This window comes from Engraulis encrasicolus, chromosome 13, assembly GCF_034702125.1.
Source record: "Engraulis encrasicolus isolate BLACKSEA-1 chromosome 13, IST_EnEncr_1.0, whole genome shotgun sequence".
In the NCBI taxonomy this organism is placed as follows: Eukaryota; Metazoa; Chordata; class Actinopteri; order Clupeiformes; family Engraulidae; genus Engraulis; species Engraulis encrasicolus.
In genome coordinates this window covers 40,384,529-40,402,620 of record NC_085869.1, presented here as the reverse complement: position 1 = coordinate 40,402,620, position 18,092 = coordinate 40,384,529, and the positions used below count along the sequence as shown (strand labels likewise).

At 41.8% G+C, this 18,092-nt stretch overlaps 1 protein-coding gene and 1 pseudogene across 1 annotated transcript; both read left to right on the top strand.

The window, feature by feature from the left end:
• The first annotated feature begins 1,470 nt into the window (after window positions 1-1,470).
• LOC134460555 (E3 ubiquitin-protein ligase TRIM35-like) lies at window positions 1,471-10,106 on the top strand (annotated as a pseudogene).
• A 4,557-nt stretch (window positions 10,107-14,663) lies between these two features.
• On the top strand, window positions 14,664-17,986 carry LOC134460554 (zinc-binding protein A33-like). Its single transcript, XM_063212934.1, has 6 exons — window positions 14,664-15,059; window positions 16,207-16,302; window positions 16,496-16,726; window positions 16,972-16,994; window positions 17,080-17,198; window positions 17,448-17,986. Exons 1-6 carry the CDS (start codon window positions 14,664-14,666, stop codon window positions 17,984-17,986), a joined length of 1,404 nt encoding a protein of 467 aa, XP_063069004.1.
• The last annotated feature ends 106 nt before the right edge of the window (window positions 17,987-18,092 follow it).

The following is an 18,092-nucleotide window of genomic DNA, read 5'->3' as shown; positions in this document are numbered from 1 at the left end:
GGAACTTTAGGTGAAAGGAGAAAGGAGGCATTAGTTATCATTATAAGTGGCCAGTGTGTGGTGTAGGGATGGTAAATATACAGCAGGGGATCCACCTCATAAGTATCATGCCCTCACAGTGCAGCAGAGACCCCAGAGGATCAGAGTGCAGCTGGACTGGGACAGAGGAAAACTGACATTCACTAACCCTGATAATAACACACACCTAGACACTTTCACACACACTTTCACCGAGAGAGTGTTTCCATACTTTGAGTTTCACCCAAAATACCTACAAGATCCTACCAGTGAAATGTTGTATAAGTCTGAATCCTCACAGTTAGAGATCAATCAGCCTCTGTGTTACCATGGATGACTAGAACACAGAACACTGAGTGTAGAATCCGTTTGTAACATCTATTAGTTGGGAGTTGTATATCACAAGTGTAAAACAAGACACAAGAGTACAGATGAATCCACTTCCCTTCATTGGACTGAAATTAAAAGCCAGGGAAGTGATAGTCAAAATAAAGAATAACATAACAGGGGTGGCAACAGGTGAGCTGGGCAGGGCCACCCACTTTTGGTTTGATTGACAGCACATAGTACTCCACAGCACATAAAACTTCATTTGAGTAGAACAATGCAATAAATTCATGACAAAATAAATAAATAATAAATACATAAAAATGAAATCGTTAGGCTAAATGTGTTTTTTATGTATCATTTCTTCTGTAGTTTCCAGTGGTGATTTGTAAACTATAATAGCAATGAAACAGCTCTCCAGATTGTTTGCAGAGTTATGATTTATTCTGTTGTGTTCTACAACAAAGCAGCATTCACTTAAGAGTCTTTACATTGACACCAGCTCTTATGCAATAATTAGCAACCTGAAACATGGTTCAGGAGAGATCCTTCATAACACCATGTTGTAGCCTACAGAAGGCACATTATCTTCAAAGGAGCTACATCTCCAGGTAAGATTCTGCTCCAAAAACAAGCTTTGGAGGGCCTACAGCACTTGGGTACACATTTGTACTTTAATTTCTCTGTCTACAGGTGTCCTGCCTGGGACTGTATAACAGGTACACAAATAGACAACACATCCAAATCTGAGAATCTCTCTCTCTCTCTCTCTCTCTCTCTCTCTCTCTCTCTCTCTCTCTCTCTCTCTCTCTCTCTCTCTCTCTCTCTCTCTCTCTCTCTCACTCTTGGTGCACGGTAAAATCGAAACCCTTACCTGCCACTCAGCCCATGTCCGTCAGTGGCAGGAAACGACACACCTCAATCTGAACTCACATGACCAGAACTGGTTCCACGAGAGAGAGAGAGAGAGAGAGAGAGAGAGAGAGAGAGAGAGAGAGAGAGAGAGAGAGAGAGAGAGAGAGAGAGAGAGAGAGAGAGACCTAACCAATCAGAGTGCTTAAAGGATCACCCACTCATTATTATCAGTGTCTTGTATGAGGAAGTAAACCGTGTGTGGGAGAGAGGGCATAAGGCAGGTGTGTACAAACTACAGGGAATGATAAGTGACAAACTCTTTTAGTTATTCCAGAACGTTTCAAAAACAACACATTTAGAAACAGATCTACTTTATGTAAGCCTTGTGGACAGTTGATACAGACTTTGAACTACAGCCATACGGAGGTTTGGGAAAGTAAAATAGCAAGAGACAATGGCCTCAAAATCAGAAGAGGATTACTGCTGTCCTGTGTGCTGTGATATTTACACGGATCCTGTCATCACATCATGCAGTCACAGTGTGTGTAAGGCCTGTCTGGAGACGTTCTGGAAGACCAAAGGAGCCAGAGAATGTCCGGTTTGCAGGAGAAAACTTTCAAAGGACCCACCCCCTAACTTTGCTTTGAGAAATGTGTGTGAGGCGTTCCTTAAGGAGAGGAGTCAGAGAGCTTCAGCAGGGTCTGAGGTGCTCTGCAGTCTGCACAGTGAGAAACTCAAGCTCTTCTGTCTGGAGGATAAACAGCTCGTGTGCCTGGTGTGTCGAGACTCCAAAAAACACACTGGTCACAAGTTCCACCCAATAGATGAAGCTGCACTTGATCGCAAGGTAAGTTATTATTTTCTGATGTGAAATAATAATCATTTATTATATGGTTGTGACGTCATCGGTCGAATGCTCCATTCATTTCAACGGGGCTCCCCAACGTTCGCACGTCTGTTATTTTTCGATAACGGACGGGTTGGTCTATAACAGACCGCTGTCAATGGCAACAAGACTTTTCACTGCTAAAGCGACTTTTCAACAAGACTCTAATCAGCTGCTGTGATAGACTACACCTGTTGTCCTGGCTAGCTGTTGCCTAGCGGTGTTCCACAACGGCACTGTTTTGTTTTGCGCAGCAACAATCTTAACATTAAATAGGCCTAAAGAAATGTCCCCGCCATGTGTGAATCATTTAAGTATATCCATATAATAAGCGGGTTAACTTTCGGCGAGTCGGTCGCTTTGTGGAATAGCAGCACTTCAGAGAGAACAAGACCCCTCCGCTCCGCGTCGGGGTCTAAAGATTCTCTCTGTCGTGCTGCTATTCCACGGTAGCGACCTTCTCGCCGAACGTTAACCCTTACTTATTATATGGTGTGACGTCATCTGTCGAATGCTCCATTCATTTCAGTGGGGCTCCCCAACGTTCGCACGTCTGTTATTTTTCGATAACGGACGGGTTGGTCTATAACAGACCGCTGTCAATGGCAACAAGACTTTTCACTGCTAAAGCGACTTTTCAACAAGACTCTAATCAGCTGCTGTGATAGACACTGTTGTCCTGGCTACCTAGCTGTTGCCTAGCGGTGTTCCACAACGGCACTGTTTTGTTTTGCGCAGCAACAATCTTTTGACATGAAAAACTATAATAAACTTAACATTAAATAGGCCTAGGCCTAAAGAAATGTCCCCGCCATGTGTGAATCATTTAAGTATATCCATATAATAAACGGGTTAACGTTCGGCGAGTCGGTCGCTTTGTGGAATAGCAGCACTTCAGAGAGAACAAGACCCCTCCGCTCCGCGTCGGGGTCTCAAGATTCTCTCTGTCGTGCTGCTATTCCACGGTAGCGACCTTCTCGCCGAACGTTAACCCTTACAGAACAAACTGTACAATTATGGCTATTTACGTAACACAACAGCATGGCATTTCTTCACAGTACATGTTAATGTGAACTTTGTCCTTCCTCGCAGTCTGACTGTGTTTATGCTTATGCCTGTAGTTGCAGTTATGTAGCACAAGATGGCAGTGTTGATTTGACACTCTCAAAGCCATTGACACTTTCATTAGGAGAGACTTTCACTGTTTTGTCTGCCCAGTGGCAGTTGAATTTGACTCACTGTACCAGTTGATTTGACACTGTCACTGCAGTATCTGCCCAGCGGCAGGGTTTGCTTTTCGTGTGGCAACATTGTGGAATTGCCTCCCACGGGACATTAGAAATGATGGCTCCGTGGAAATATTTAATCCAGGTTAAACATTCATGTTCTCTCAATATTTTAGTAAGCCACTTCCCTTGTATGCTACTGGTTAGTTTTTATTAGCTGTTAAATAGTTCTCATATTATCTTTTCCAATTTGAAATTGTATGCATTTTTGATGTAGCTGAGATTTTTGTACCTTCTGTTTATGTAATTTATGTTTACTATTATCTTATATTGCATATATATATATATAGGCCTATATATATATATATATATATATATATATATATATATATATATATATATATATATATATATATATATATATATATATATATATATATATATATTTATATAGGCCTATATCATATATATACAATCTAAAATATATACAGTGCCTTCCATAATTATTGGCACCCCTGGTTGAGATGTGTTAAAAGCCTTAAAATAAATTCAGTGTTTATTGCAGAAGAATACTGTCACACTGAAAATTGTAGGAAAATGTAGCCTTCAACTCAAATGAATTGTAAGAAAATAAAAAAATCCCTGACTAAAAAAAATATTATTTTTCATTAAATCACCTGTTCCACAATTATTGGCACCCTTAACAATTCCCAGGAAATAAATATAATTGAAGCATTTCTGTCATTTCTACAGTAGTTTACAAAGTTTATCAGAGTATGTAGGAACATTTAATTAGTAATTCATCACTTCCTGTTTCCCTGGGGTATAAATATGACGTGACACAGAGGCCATTTCTCTTATCCACTCTTAAACATGGGAAAGACAAAGGAACACAGCATACAAGTGAGGCAGATGTGCGTCGACCTTCACAGGTCAGGCAGAGGCTACAAGAAGATTGCCACTTAACTGCAGCTGCCCATATCCACTGTGAGAGGAATAATTAAGAAGTTCAAAACAACTGGAACAGTGGTAAACAAGCCTGGACGAGGACCCAAGTTTATTTTGCCACCACGCACAGTGAGAAGGATGGTAAGAGAAATCAAAAGATCTCCAAAGCTCACTGTTACAGAATTACAACAAATGGTAGCATCCTGGGGTCACAAAGTCTCCAAATCAACCATCAGGCGCTGTCTACACGCCAACAAGCTGTTTGGGAGGCATGCACGGAGAAAACCTTTCCTCACTCACAATCATAAACGCAAACGTCTGGAGTTCGCCAAGCGGTATTGGGGCTTCAACTGGGACCATGTGCTTTGGTCAGATGAGACCAAGATTGAGCATTTTGGCAACAAACACTCTAAGTGGGTCTGGCGTGCCACGAAAGATGCGCATGCTGAAAAGCACCTCATACCCACTGTTGCCCTCTGCCCGAAAGCTGAAGATGGGTTGTCACTGGGTCTTTCTAGCCTAGAAATCTAGACGCCCCTAGCGACCGCAAATTGAATTTGCTCCCGGGGGCAGTCTAGCGGACCCCGGTCGTTTTGCGAGGCTGAAAGTTATCCGATGACAGGGCCAATCAAATCGCGAGGGGGGCCGGGCTACCTAGTAAACAGGAAACTTTCTAAGAAGACGCATGGTGTCCGTCCGTGCTACGTACAGCACGAAAGTGTTTACTTAATTTAAAAAACCTGGATGATAATACATTTTGTGGCTGACATGGATTGATGTAATAATACACCATGAACTTATCGGACACAAATAGATCTCAACACATTACCATTTGATCATTCGATGTTTTAAACCAGCTCGGTAAGCTAAGTTGAGCATTTTACAGAACCAGATAGTCACACGCTATTATCAGACCACTACTGTAGGTGTAGAATGAAATTGACATGCCATTAAAAACGAGACAGTTGGGAGCTTTGAAAGTCTTTGAGTAGCTTACTAAATAGATGGGAATGACACCGAGTCTACCAAGCTAGTGGCTAGCTAACCTGTCGTCAACAACACAGAGCTAGGTATCCAGGTTGGGGTTAGAAACAAAAAACTAACATCAAAAAAATAACTAGCTCCGTTATATGGCGGTGGGATCGTCTGGCTAGTGGGAGCGAGCTGGCAGGGGAGCGTCCTGCGTTGGGAGCGACAATCAGGGAAAGTTATGGGTATACAGCTAGCTAGCTAACACCGAACATGCCATGTTGAACACAATCATAAATATAACCATTTAACAAGCCCCAAATTGCTCGGCATTTCGCTGATTGATCAAGGAGGGCCATGTGGTTGAAAACGAGGCATTTTTGAACTGTATAAGTGAAAACACGATTTATTAGGAAACTTGTTTGTGGCTGTGGTCATCACACGAATTCACTGCTACGACGGCTGGAAGTTGCCGCCTCACCTACAAAGAGACCCTCGCTAGTGGCTAGCTAACCTGTCGTCAAGAACAGAGCTAGGTATCCAGCCTTGTATTATATGCCTGCCCCAAATTCTAATAAGATCCATGTCATTAAAAACGAGACATTTGGGAGCTTTGAAAGTCTGTAAGTCGCTTACTAAATAGATGGGAATGACACCTAGTCTACCGAGCTAGCGGCTAGCCATATATTAGTTATGGGTATACAGCTAGCTAGCTAACACCGAACATGCCATGTTGACAACAATCATAAATATAACCATTTAACGAGCCCCAAATTGCTCGACATTTCGCTGATTGATCAAGGAGGGCCATGTGGTTGAAAACGATGCATTTTTGAACTGTATAAGTGAAAACACGATTTATTAGGAAACTTGTTTGTGGCTGTGGTCATCACAAGCATTCACTGCTACGACGGCTCGAAGTTGCCGCTTCACCTACAAAGGGGCGTGTACGTTGTGAAAGACAGCTGTGACGTTACACAGAAGTGTGTGGGGATTGGTTGTTTGCCATCCAATTGCGTGACGTTGAGTGCTGAAGCAACCGTTTATCCCGCCCACACTGCCGCCCAGCCCGCCTAGACCCTGGTACAGCTTTTTGCTGTACGNGTCTGGCTGCGCTAGGCTAGGGTCTTTCAGCAAGACAATGACCCTAAACATATGGCCAAATCTACACAGAAATGGTTCACCAGACACAAAATCAAGCTCCTCCCATGGCCATCTCAGTCCCCAGACCTCAACCCCATTGAGAACCTGTGGGGTGAGCTGAAGAGGAGAGTACAGAGGAGAGGACCCAGGTCTCTGGATGATTTAGAGAGATTCTGCAAAGAGGAATGGCTGAAGATCCCTCTTTCTGTCTTTTCCCATCTTGTGAAACATTATAGGAGAAGATTAGGTGCTGTTTTGTTGGCAAAAGGGGGTTGTACAAAATATTAACACCAGGGGTGCTAATAATTGTGACACACATTATTTGATGTGAAATAATTATTTCTTTATGTGGGATTTTTTCCCCACTGAATAAATGCACTTGTATTGAAGGTTGGATTTTTCTCTTTTTTTCCATTAAGGTCCCATATTATTTAGAAAAATAAATAAATAATTGGAAGCTAAAAAACACATCTCAACCAGGGGTGCCAATAATTATGGAGGGCACTGTATATAATACAGCCGCGGCAAAAATTGAGAGACTTCGAAATGTTCAGTTTTTCTAATTTTGTTATGGATAGGTATGGGTTTGAGTGAAACAAACATTGTCATTTAATTTTATAAACTACCGACAACATTTCCTCCAAATTTCGAAAGAAAATATTGTCATTTATATAATCTATTTGCAGAAAATCCCAACATGGTCAAAATAACACATACAGTACGATGCAGTGTTTCCAAATCTCAAAAAAGCAAAGAAAACAAGATGATAGCCTATTAACTTTAAAACAACATAGTAATGTATTAACTTTGGAGGGGTTCAGAAATCAATATTTGGTGGAATTTTATTATTATTTATCATTTTATTCCTGTTCGTTCTAGGAGGAGTTGAAGACTGCACTGCAGCCACTACAGAAGAAGCTGAAATCATTTGAAGAGGTGAAGCGCATCTGTGATAAAACAGCACGACACATCAAGGTAAGAAATTCATTGTCCTATTTTTTTTATCATTCTTATATTCATCTTTTGTTTATCATATTGTATTGCATTAGATTAAAGGTGAGCCCTGTCTTAGTACTGGAGTTGAATGGTCTGTATTCTGCCTTACATGTGGGTCATGTTGAATAACAATCATGAAGGTGACACTATCATAACATTGGCTTCATCCAGACTCAGGTTCTCATCACAGAGAAGCAGATCAAGCAGGAGTTTGAGAAGCTTCACCAGTTTCTACGAGATGAAGAGGCAGCCAGGATAGCTGCACTGAGGGAGGAAGAGGAGCAGAAGAGTCAGATGATGAAGAAGAAGATTGAGAAGATGAGCAGAGAGATCTCATCTCTTTCAGACACAATCAGAGCCATAGAGGAGGAGATGGAAGCTGATGATGTCACATTCCTGCAGGTAAGAACTAGATAAAAGAGGAAGAATCAGAGGAATGAGAATGTTCTCATTTCTATTTCCATTTGCACTGTCAGATTAAAGCCTAAAGACACACACTCTCTCTCACACACACACACACACACACACACACACACACACACACACACACACACACACACACACACACACACACACACACACACACACACACCATATTGTAGACCTACTGTACAATATGTAGCTTAAATCTCAAAATACAAGCACATGTTAACAGCAAACAATTATTTTACTTTGCAGAACTACAAGAGCACAGTAAAAAGGTGAGTGACTTTCTCTCTCTTGTCTATGGTTCTGAAGCTACAGGTAAACCCACAGCAGCACTGACTCCTGAATGTTATTCCAGAGCCCAGTGCACACTGCAGGATCCAGAGAAGATTTCAGGAGCTCTGATCAATGTGGCAAAGCACCTGGGCAACCTGAAGTTCAGAGTCTGGGAGAAGATGCAGGAGATTGTTCAATACAGTGAGTAGGTTGCTGCTACATAGACACAGACACAGACAAAGACACCCACACACACCGAGAACCCCCCCCCCACACACACACACACACACACACACACACACACACACACACACACACACACACACACACACACACACACACACACACACACACACACACACACACACACACACACACACAAAGTAGTTCCTGCCATATGCTGAAAGTGTGTGTGTGTGTGTGTGTGTGTGTGTGTGTGTGTGTGTGTGTGTGTGTGTGTGTGTGTATGTGTGTGTGTGTGTGTGTGTGTGTGTGTGTGTGTGTGTGTGTGTGTGTGTGTGTGTGTGTGTGTGTGTGTGTGCGCGCGTGTGTGCGAGAGAGAGAGAGAGAGAGAGAGAGAGAGAGAGAGAGAGAGAGAGAGAGAGAGAGAGAGAGAGAGAGAGAGCATTTTATACTGTTGTCACCCTACTAGTCAATACAATTTACAGGTAGCCTACATGCCTAGCATGCTCCACTCAGTATTCAGCTCATGTGGCCATCATTCACAAATCTGACACAGACCACCCAGTGTCCTCAGTGTGTGTATTCCTCCTCTCTGCAGGCTCTGTCATTCTGGATCCCAACACTGCACACCCACGACTCATCCTGTCTGAGGATCTGACCAGTGTGAGACATGGTGATGAGATACAGCAGCTTCCTGATAATCCAGAGAGATTTGACTGGGCTGCCAGTGTGATGGGCTCTGAGGGCTTTAGCTCAGGGACACACTGCTGGGATGTGGGGGTTGGGGAGAGTAATGAATGGGGCCTGGGTGTGATGACAGAGTCTCTCCAGAGGAAAGGAGAACATTAACCTTATGAGTGGCCAGTGGCTAGTGGGGTGTCATTATGGTGAATATGCAGCAGGGGCTCCACCTCATAAGTATTGTGTCCTCACAGTGCAGCAGAGACCCCAGAGGATCAGAGTGCAGCTGGACTGGGACAGAGGAGAGCTGACATTCACTAACCCTGATAATAACACACACATGCACACTTTCACACACACTTTCACTGAGAGAGTGTTTCCATACTTTGCCACAAAACAAAAAATTACAATCCTGCCAGTGAAGTGCTGTGTAAGTCTGAATCCTCACAGTTAGGGCTCAATCAGCCTGTGTTTTATTCTGTTGCTGTTTACTACAACAGCAACACCACCAACAGCAACAACAACATTATTAGTAGTAGTAACAACTTCATAACACAATTCATACATACATGCAGCTCACCGTGCTTTAATAGGTGGATTTAAAATCAAAACATGGAACAAAAACAAAAATTCATGTGTTCGATGAAAACAAAACATAACTTCAGTGGAGTGCAAATACACCACAGAGCAATGCTAATAAAACACACGTATCACATAACAGAGAGATTTGATGACATGCCCCGTGTTCTGGGCTCTGAGGGCTTTAACTCAGGGACACACTGCTGGGATGTGGAGGTTGGGGAGAGTAATGATTGGATCCTGGGTGTGATGACAGAGTCTCTCCAGAGGAAGGGATACATGGGCCTTAAGAGTGGCCAGTGGCCAGTTGTGTGTGTTGATGGTGAATATGCAGCATGGTCTCCACCTCATGGGTATCATTAACTCACAGTGCAGCAGAGACCCCAGAGGATCAGAGTGCAGCTGGACTGGGACAGAGGAGAGCTGACATTCTCTGACCCTGATAATAACACTCACCTACACACCTTCATACACACCTTCACTGAGAGAGTGTTTGAGAGAGTGTAAGTCTGAATCCTCACAGTTAGAGCTCAAACAGCCTTCATGTTACCATGGATGACTAGAACACAGAACACCAAGGACTGCCACTACAGATACCAATGCGGCATGGCTATTTTTTGGTCTAATTGGATATTTCAGTCTTTGGCTTTACTTATACTACTTATTATGATCATATTATAATAAATATATGTAGGGGTTTCAATATAGTTATGATACCATTTATTTACTATTATCATTAGTGCTTATGTCTGAATCATCATTTTCTTTTTGTTGTTGTTGTTGTTGTTGTTGTTGTTGTTGGTTTTTTGTTTTGTTTTTCTGGTCCCATCATTATTATGATATTGTCTTCAGCGGCACAAAGGCACCCTCATAATGACAGACTATTTCACTTCAGCCTAGACTAAGCTTAATTTGAGTCGAATAATGAAATAAATCAAAAGGAAATCAGGAAATGTATTTTTTTAAATGCATCATTTATTCTGTGGTTTCCAGAAGTTATAGGTAAGATGAATAAAAGTAATAAACGGGCTCTTCAGATTTACTGTGTGCAGAGCTCTGAATTATTAAGTTGTGTATTACAACAAAGCAGCATTCACTTCTGGTATGCATTTACACCTGCTTTTGCAATAATTATCAAGCTGAAACCTGGTTCAGGAGAGTCCCTTTGAAACAACACGTAATACCGTCGTGGCCTAGTGGTTAAGGAGATGGACCTCAGATCAGAGGGTTGCATGTTCGAATCCCACCCTTCCACTCACGATCTACATCCATGGCTGAAATGCCCTTGAGCAAGGCACCTAACTCCACACTGCTCCAGGGACTGTAACCAATACCATGTACTGATAATAACTGTAAGTCACTTTGGAGAAAAAAAAGGCATAGCGTGTAGATATACCACAATGTGTACAAGTGTAGCAGGCACATGATGGATACCAGTGTAGCAGGGAGATACACAATAGATAAGCTAGTTGTGTATAGCAGGTACATAAATTCATGGAACAGGTAAATATATTGCAAGTAAATGGATACCTGTGTAGCTTGGAGTAGCACAATAATAGATACCTGTGGTGCAGGTAGATTTACAATGCAGGTAGATAATGATGGTAGCAGGTAGATAATCCAATGATGGGAGTTACAGAACGATAGATATCCGTGCAGCAGGTAGACAACCTACAAAGCGGATTCCAAAAAAGTTGGGACACTTTGTATTTTGTGAATAAAATCAAAATGCTGGCATTTTCAAACATCCAATATGTTAACAAGGTAGAACATTATGTACAGACAACATATCAGTTGTTAAAGTCAAGTAGAATTATTGTTTTGAGGTAATTATGTGATCATTTAAAATTTCACCCTTGCAACAAATCCCAAAAAAGTTGGGACAGGGCCAATAAAATGCTTTTTATATTGGATAAGACTAAACACAACACAAGGTATGAGACTGAACAGTTAAATACTTTGACTGATGGCATAATTTTATTCAAAAATTTGATATTTTGATGTGCGAGACATGATTTCAGTAGCTCAACTGATAGGTGTGTTCTTCAACTTGTTTACCTTTTTGTTATGCTTAAAGGGGTATGCCACTATTTTGGGGCTTAATACAGTTAAAATCGTTGGCCAGGGTTTATTTAGGTGGTAAAGTGTCTTATTTTTCATGTAAGCCGTTGTCTTGTTTTAAGAGAAGTTAAAAGACGTAGCATGTCGCTAAGCTAGTGAAAGTCAATGGAGCCGTGTAGCATGTAGCAATGCTACATGGATGCATTGACTTTCAATAGCTTAGCGACATAGTCCCTCTTTTAACTTGTCTTAAAGCAAGACAACGCTTCACATGAAAAATAAGACACTTTACCACCTTTATAAACCCCAGCCAACGGTTTTAACTGTGTTAAGCCCCAAAATAGTGGCAAATCCCTTTAATATGTGGCATATCCTGACGGCAAGAACATAATTTTGTGACCTGTTTAATCTTATGATGGAACCACACTGTTGGAACATAGTAGAGATTGAAATTTGCCACCATTATGGGGCAATATCTGAAGGCGGTGCTCCAAAATATAATGCATTGGTGGCTATGTATGCTGTTTAAAGTCTGCATATATCATTCAGCATTCATTATAATGCTCTACATGAGTAAGAAGACCCTAACCAAGTCACCTCTGCACCGCCTTACCATCATATATGCTGTCTTTCAGACTGACACTAAATCAAGCTGGAGTATTCCTTTTCTATATAACCTGGAGGGTGCATGATAATTTTCAAAATTGATTACATATTTTCCATTCTGTAATCAGAGGACAGTTTCACATGTCTCCTAGGTCCATAGAATAAGCTTTTCCGCACGCAACACTATTTAATGTCTGCATCATGTGCATTAATCAAGTGTTGTTTTTATGATCATTTTTTCGAGAGCTGTCATTGTTGGAGTGTCATAGTTTGCTTATTGATCTTGAGTATGTCATGATCTTATAATTTGTGCAATGACTACACAGAACTCAATATTGCGGAAATAGGCCTTATATGCCTGCAATTTTGGTTATTCAATCTTTGTGTGTAATAGATAAGTAATTAGTCCCTCAAAATATTCGCTGCTGAATGCCACAGCCTCTATGTGATGGTATTATATTTGTGGAGTCACGTTGGCAGTCAATATAGTTCCTTTTAAAGGGACACTGTGCAGGAAATGGTCAAAAAAGGTACTGCAACTATGCTGCTCATTGAAACTGGGCTGCCTATTGCCAAATTTGATCTTTACACGAAAGTTTACTAAGTAATAAACAAATATTTTCTAGTATGGTCCAAGTACAATCATTTTTGCAGCTAAAAATGGCTATTTTTGGAAATTCAAAATGGCGGACCATGGAGAAGATCCCCCTATTCAAGTATGAAAAGTGTAATTTTTCCAGTCATAATGAATACTTAGAATTTGATGCTGGTGGTAAGTATTCATGAAAAAGGTAACATTAGTGAATGGGCAGCATGAATTCTGGAAATAAACAACTAAAAATCTCACACAGTGTCCCTTTAAAATATTCTTCCTTGTGTAATTTTTAGAATTATCCAACTATTACAACATGTTTTGGCCCTGTCCCAACTTTTTTGAGATTTGTTGCATGGGTCAAATTTTAAATGATCACATAATTACCTCAAAACAATTATTCTGCTCGACTTTAACAACTGATATGTTGTCTGTACATAATGCTCTACCTTATTAACATATTGGATGTTTTGAAAATGCCAGCATTTTGATTTTATTCACAAAATACAAAGTGTCCCAACTTTTTTGGAATCCGCTTGTAGATCATATGGCGCCTGCGACCTTCCAATTAACGCTACAGTTTGGCATAGGAGGCACACTATGATACCACTGAGCTAAAAGTGCAGACAGATAACAAGTGCTACTATATCTGTATGAGTCTTTGGGAAGGAGCTTTACTAACGCTCTATCACTGAACTCTAATGGAATCCATTACATACACACAATACAGTAGATACCATATATAGGTACAAAATTATGGATACCCGTGGAGCAGCTAAATGTTCAATCATGTCTGTTTATGAATTTGAAATGTGGCTGATGCTCTGCACCTCTCTGTGTCATTGTGTTATTTCATTGTATTTCCCTGTGCATGTATTCTCTGGTCAGCTGCTGTTGACATAAAGGTATTCACTAATGCACACCTAGAGGTAGAACACTGGGGAAAATACTGACACCTGCTGGTCATTTACAGTCAAGACATTTGATCAGATATTTACTGTACATGTAGGCTACCATAAATTACTATAATAATAACATAACAGATACGACAGAGTGCAGATGTATTTCGTAACACGTGTTCATAGTGTAGGTCGTCTATTGGACACGTTAAGCTCTGTGTGTGTGTGTGTGTGTGTGTGTGTGTGTGTGTGTGTGTGTGTGTGTGTGTGTGTGTGTGTGTGTGTGTGTGTGTGTGTGTGTGTGTGTGTGTGTGTGTGTGTGTGTGTGTGTGTGTGTGTGTGTGTGTGTATGTGTGTGTGCCTATGTGTTTGTGTGACTGAATACGTCTCAGGCCATTCACCTTGTGTTATATACTCCACACCCATACCTGTGACTTTAACCTGGGTGCATGCAGACACACGGACACGCACGTACACACACACACCAGGGAGCAGTAGCAGCACTGAAAACGGGGCCAATCTGGTATGTGTCAGCCAATCAGAATGTTGCTACCATAGTCCATCCTGTGTTCAGATTGGTCGTGGGGCCGGATGAGATGGCAAGTAATGCAGGTGTAGTGAGTGCATTCCAATATGCTACCTTGCTTCCTCCACTTGTGCTTGTGGGCTCGCCCCGCCATCTGGCCCCACCTCCATGGAAAAAACAATAAAGTTTCCCCGCTGTCAGCCTAGCCAAAACAATTTGTGGGGGACTATTCTTCATTCACCATCCAGTTTGCAAATGAGAAAATGACTTTTGCAAGATATTGAATGATAATGCTGTTGTCAGTGATGTCATCATGACATATTACTTCCTGGTACAAGGCCACAAGCACAAGTGGAGGACGCAAGGTCGCATATTGGAATGCACTCAGTGTGTCCTGCACATGAAAAAAAAGCCAACCGACATAAACTCACTTGAATTTGTGCAGGGGACACACTGGCAACAGAAGATGGCGTCCAAACTTGAAGAGGACCTCACCTGTCCAGTGTGCTGTGACATCTACAGGGATCCTGTCATGTTGACCTGCTCTCACAGTGTGTGTAAGGCCTGTCTGCAGCAGTTCTGGGAGAAGAAGGGATCCAGAGAATGTCCCTACTGCAGGAGGAAATGCTCAAAAGATGGCTATCCTCCCAATCTGGCATTAAGGAACCTGTGTGAGACCTTCTTACAGGAGAGGAGTCAGAGAGCTTCAACCGGGTCTGAGGTGGTGTGTTGTGAGCACGGTGAGAAACTCAAGCTCTTCTGTCTGGAGGATAAACAGCCTGTGTGTTGGGTGTGCAGAGACTCCAAACAGCACACTGGTCACAAGTTCAGTCCTGTCAATGAAGCAGCTCTTGACCGCAAGGTAAATTATTACTTTCTGATATGTAAATTTATTAGCCTAGAAATCTAGACGCCAATTTGCGGTCGCTAGGGGCGTCTAGATTTCTAGGCTATACATTTATAAGAATTGAACACACTGTACAGTAGGGTTGCACGATTATGAAAGAAATCATAATCACAATTATTTTGGTCAAAATCGTCATCACGATTATTAATCACGATTATTGATTATTTGCAGAATCATTTGAAAATTATAACAATATAATATAGGGGATAAGCAAAATAAAATGAATTGTAATAATTATGTAAAGGCAATAGCATGAAACACCAGCCTGTCAGTATGTTCTGGCTTCAAGGACGCTCTCAAAGGTAGGTCACTATTGCCACGATTAAATCACGATGGAAATCACGACTTCGATTTCACGATTTTTGATTATTTTCGGTTAATTGTGCAGCCCTACTGTACAGGTAGGGTGACCAGACGTCCCGGTTTATCCAGGACAGTCCCAGTTTGGAGTTGTGTGTCCCAGGTCCCGAGCAAACTCTGTCGGGACACAAATATGTCTAGGTTTTGGCCACCCGCTACATTGTGCTACATGACTATCAGGGTAAATACATGGAAAATATTACATGTTTACCTGCCACAATTAATGGCAGCCAGCCCACAAAATAGTCCTTTCTAAGTCGTGCGCAAAGTGTCCCGGTTTTATGTACAGGTGTATATTGCTATTTAGCACAATAGCTTGGCATTGTTTTACTGTACGGCACAATATAAGATGAACTTTGTCCTCTGTATGATTATTGCCTGAAGTAGCTTTGACACACCTAATGTTGTGTCTGCCCAGTGGGATTTGACTAACTGGAGTATCTGTCCATAGGCAGTGTTGATTGGACACTAATTTCAGTGCCTATCCAGATGGCAGTGTGTGCGTGTGCATGTGTGTGAAAATGTGTGTCAGTTTGTGCATTTGTAAGTGTGTATGTGTGATGGTGTGTTATGTGTGATGCGAAGAACTATTCAGATAGATTCATGAGGATTTGTGAAAAAAAACTGTACAACAGAGAATTAAAAGTACTAAAAGGTTAGTAATGTGTACAATATGCAATAATTTTGCATAATATTTATGAAACTAAACACATATTCCACTCCATTGTATACCCGTCCATAGGAGGAGCTGAGGACAGCACTGCAGCCACTACAGAAGGATCTGAAATCATTTGAGGAGGTGAAGCTCATCTGGGATGAAACAGCACAACACATCAAGGTAAGAAATTCAGTATTCTATTTTTTAATCATTCTTATATTCATCTTTTCTTTATCATATATTGTATTGCATTAGATTAAAGGTGAGCCTTGTCTTAATGCTGGAGTTGAATGGTCTGTATTGTGCCTTACATGTGAGTCGTGTTGAATAACAACCATGAAGGTGACACTAACATAACATTGGCTTCATCCAGACTCAGGTTCTCAACACAGAGAAGCAGATCAAGCAGGAGTTTGAGAAGCTTCACCAGTTTCTACGAGATGAAGAGGCAGCCAGGATAGCTGCACTGAAGGAGGAAGAGGAGCAGAAGAGTCAGATGATGAAGGAGAAGATTGAGAAGATGAGCAGAGAGATCTCATCTCTTTCAGACACAATCAGAGCCATAGAGGAGGAGATGGAAGCTGATGATGTCTCTTTCCTGCAGGTAAAAAATGTCTGTTAAATGAAGCATGATAGAACTTGAACTAACTCTGACCTCGTGCTCTCAATCTCCAGAATGCTTTGCATTCTTGTTGATTTTGATGTCAAGACCTGCTACAATTTAATTTTTCTATTTCCATTTAGACACAAAATCCAAAAAAGTCCACAAACGCAATACACTGTATAATATATAATAAAGCCTATTCCGACACAAAACATGTGTTAACTGCAAACAATGCTTTCCCCCAGAATTACAAGGTCACAGTGGAAAGGTGAGCGATGTGCCTTCTTCCACTCTGTTTTCTGTGGGTCTGAACCCACACCAAAAGCAGCACTGACGCCTGAATATTATTCCAGAGTCCAGTGCACACTGCGGGATCCAGAGAAGCTTTCAGGAGCTCTGATCAATGTGGCAAAGCACCTGGGCAACCTGAAGTTCAGAGTCTGGGAGAAGATGCAGGAGATTGTTCAATACAGTGAGTAGGCTCGCTCACTCACTCACTCACTCACTCACTCACTCACTCACTCACTCACTCACTCACTCACTCACTCACTCACTCACTCACTCACTCACTCACTCACTCACTCACTCACTCACTCACTCACTCACTCACTCACTCACTCACTCACTCACTCACTCACTCACTCTCATTATGTGAGTCCATCATCAACATTGCTAACACACACCAGTGTTCAGCTCATGGGTGTGTTCTTCCCCTCTGCAGCTCCTGTCACTCTGGATCCCAACACTGCAAACCCACATCTCATCCCGTCTGAGGATCTGGCCAGTGTGAGACTTGGTGATGAGAGACGGCAGCTTCCTGATAATCCAGAGAGATTTGACGTGACTGCCTGTGTGCTGGGCTCTGAGGGCTTTAACTCAGGGACACACTGCTGGGATGTGGAGGTTGGGGAGAGTAATGATTGGTTCCTGGGTGTGATAACAGAGTCTCTGCATAGGAAGGGACGTATTAGCGGTCTCAGTGGCCAGTGGGTAGTGGGGTGTGTTGATGGTGAATATGCAGCAGCTGCGCCACCTCATGGGACTGCCCTCAGAGTGCAGCAGAGACCCCAGAGGATCAGAGTGCAGCTGGACTGGGACAGAGGAAAGCTGACATTCTCTGACCCTGATAATAACACACATATACACACTTTCACACACACTTTCACTGAGAAAGTGTTTCCATCCTTTGTATTTAATCCAAACTCCTCTTACAGGATCCTACCAGTGAAATGTTGTATAAGTCTGAATCCTCGCAGTTAGAGATCAATCAGCCTCTGTGTTACCATGGATGACTAGAACACAGGACACTGAGTAGAACATTTCTATGACATCTATTAGAGTTACAACAATAATAATACAAAGAATA

Coding starts and splice junctions, on each gene's coding strand:
- LOC134460554 (XM_063212934.1), top strand. CDS start 14,664: ATGGCGTCCAAACTTGAAGAGGACCTCACCTGTCCAGTGTGCTGTGAC. Junction 16,727..16,971: donor ATGATGTCTCTTTCCTGCAG/GTAAAAAATGTC, acceptor GCTTTCCCCCAG/AATTACAAGGTCACAGTGGA. Junction 17,199..17,447: donor GCAGGAGATTGTTCAATACA/GTGAGTAGGCTC, acceptor TCCCCTCTGCAG/CTCCTGTCACTCTGGATCCC.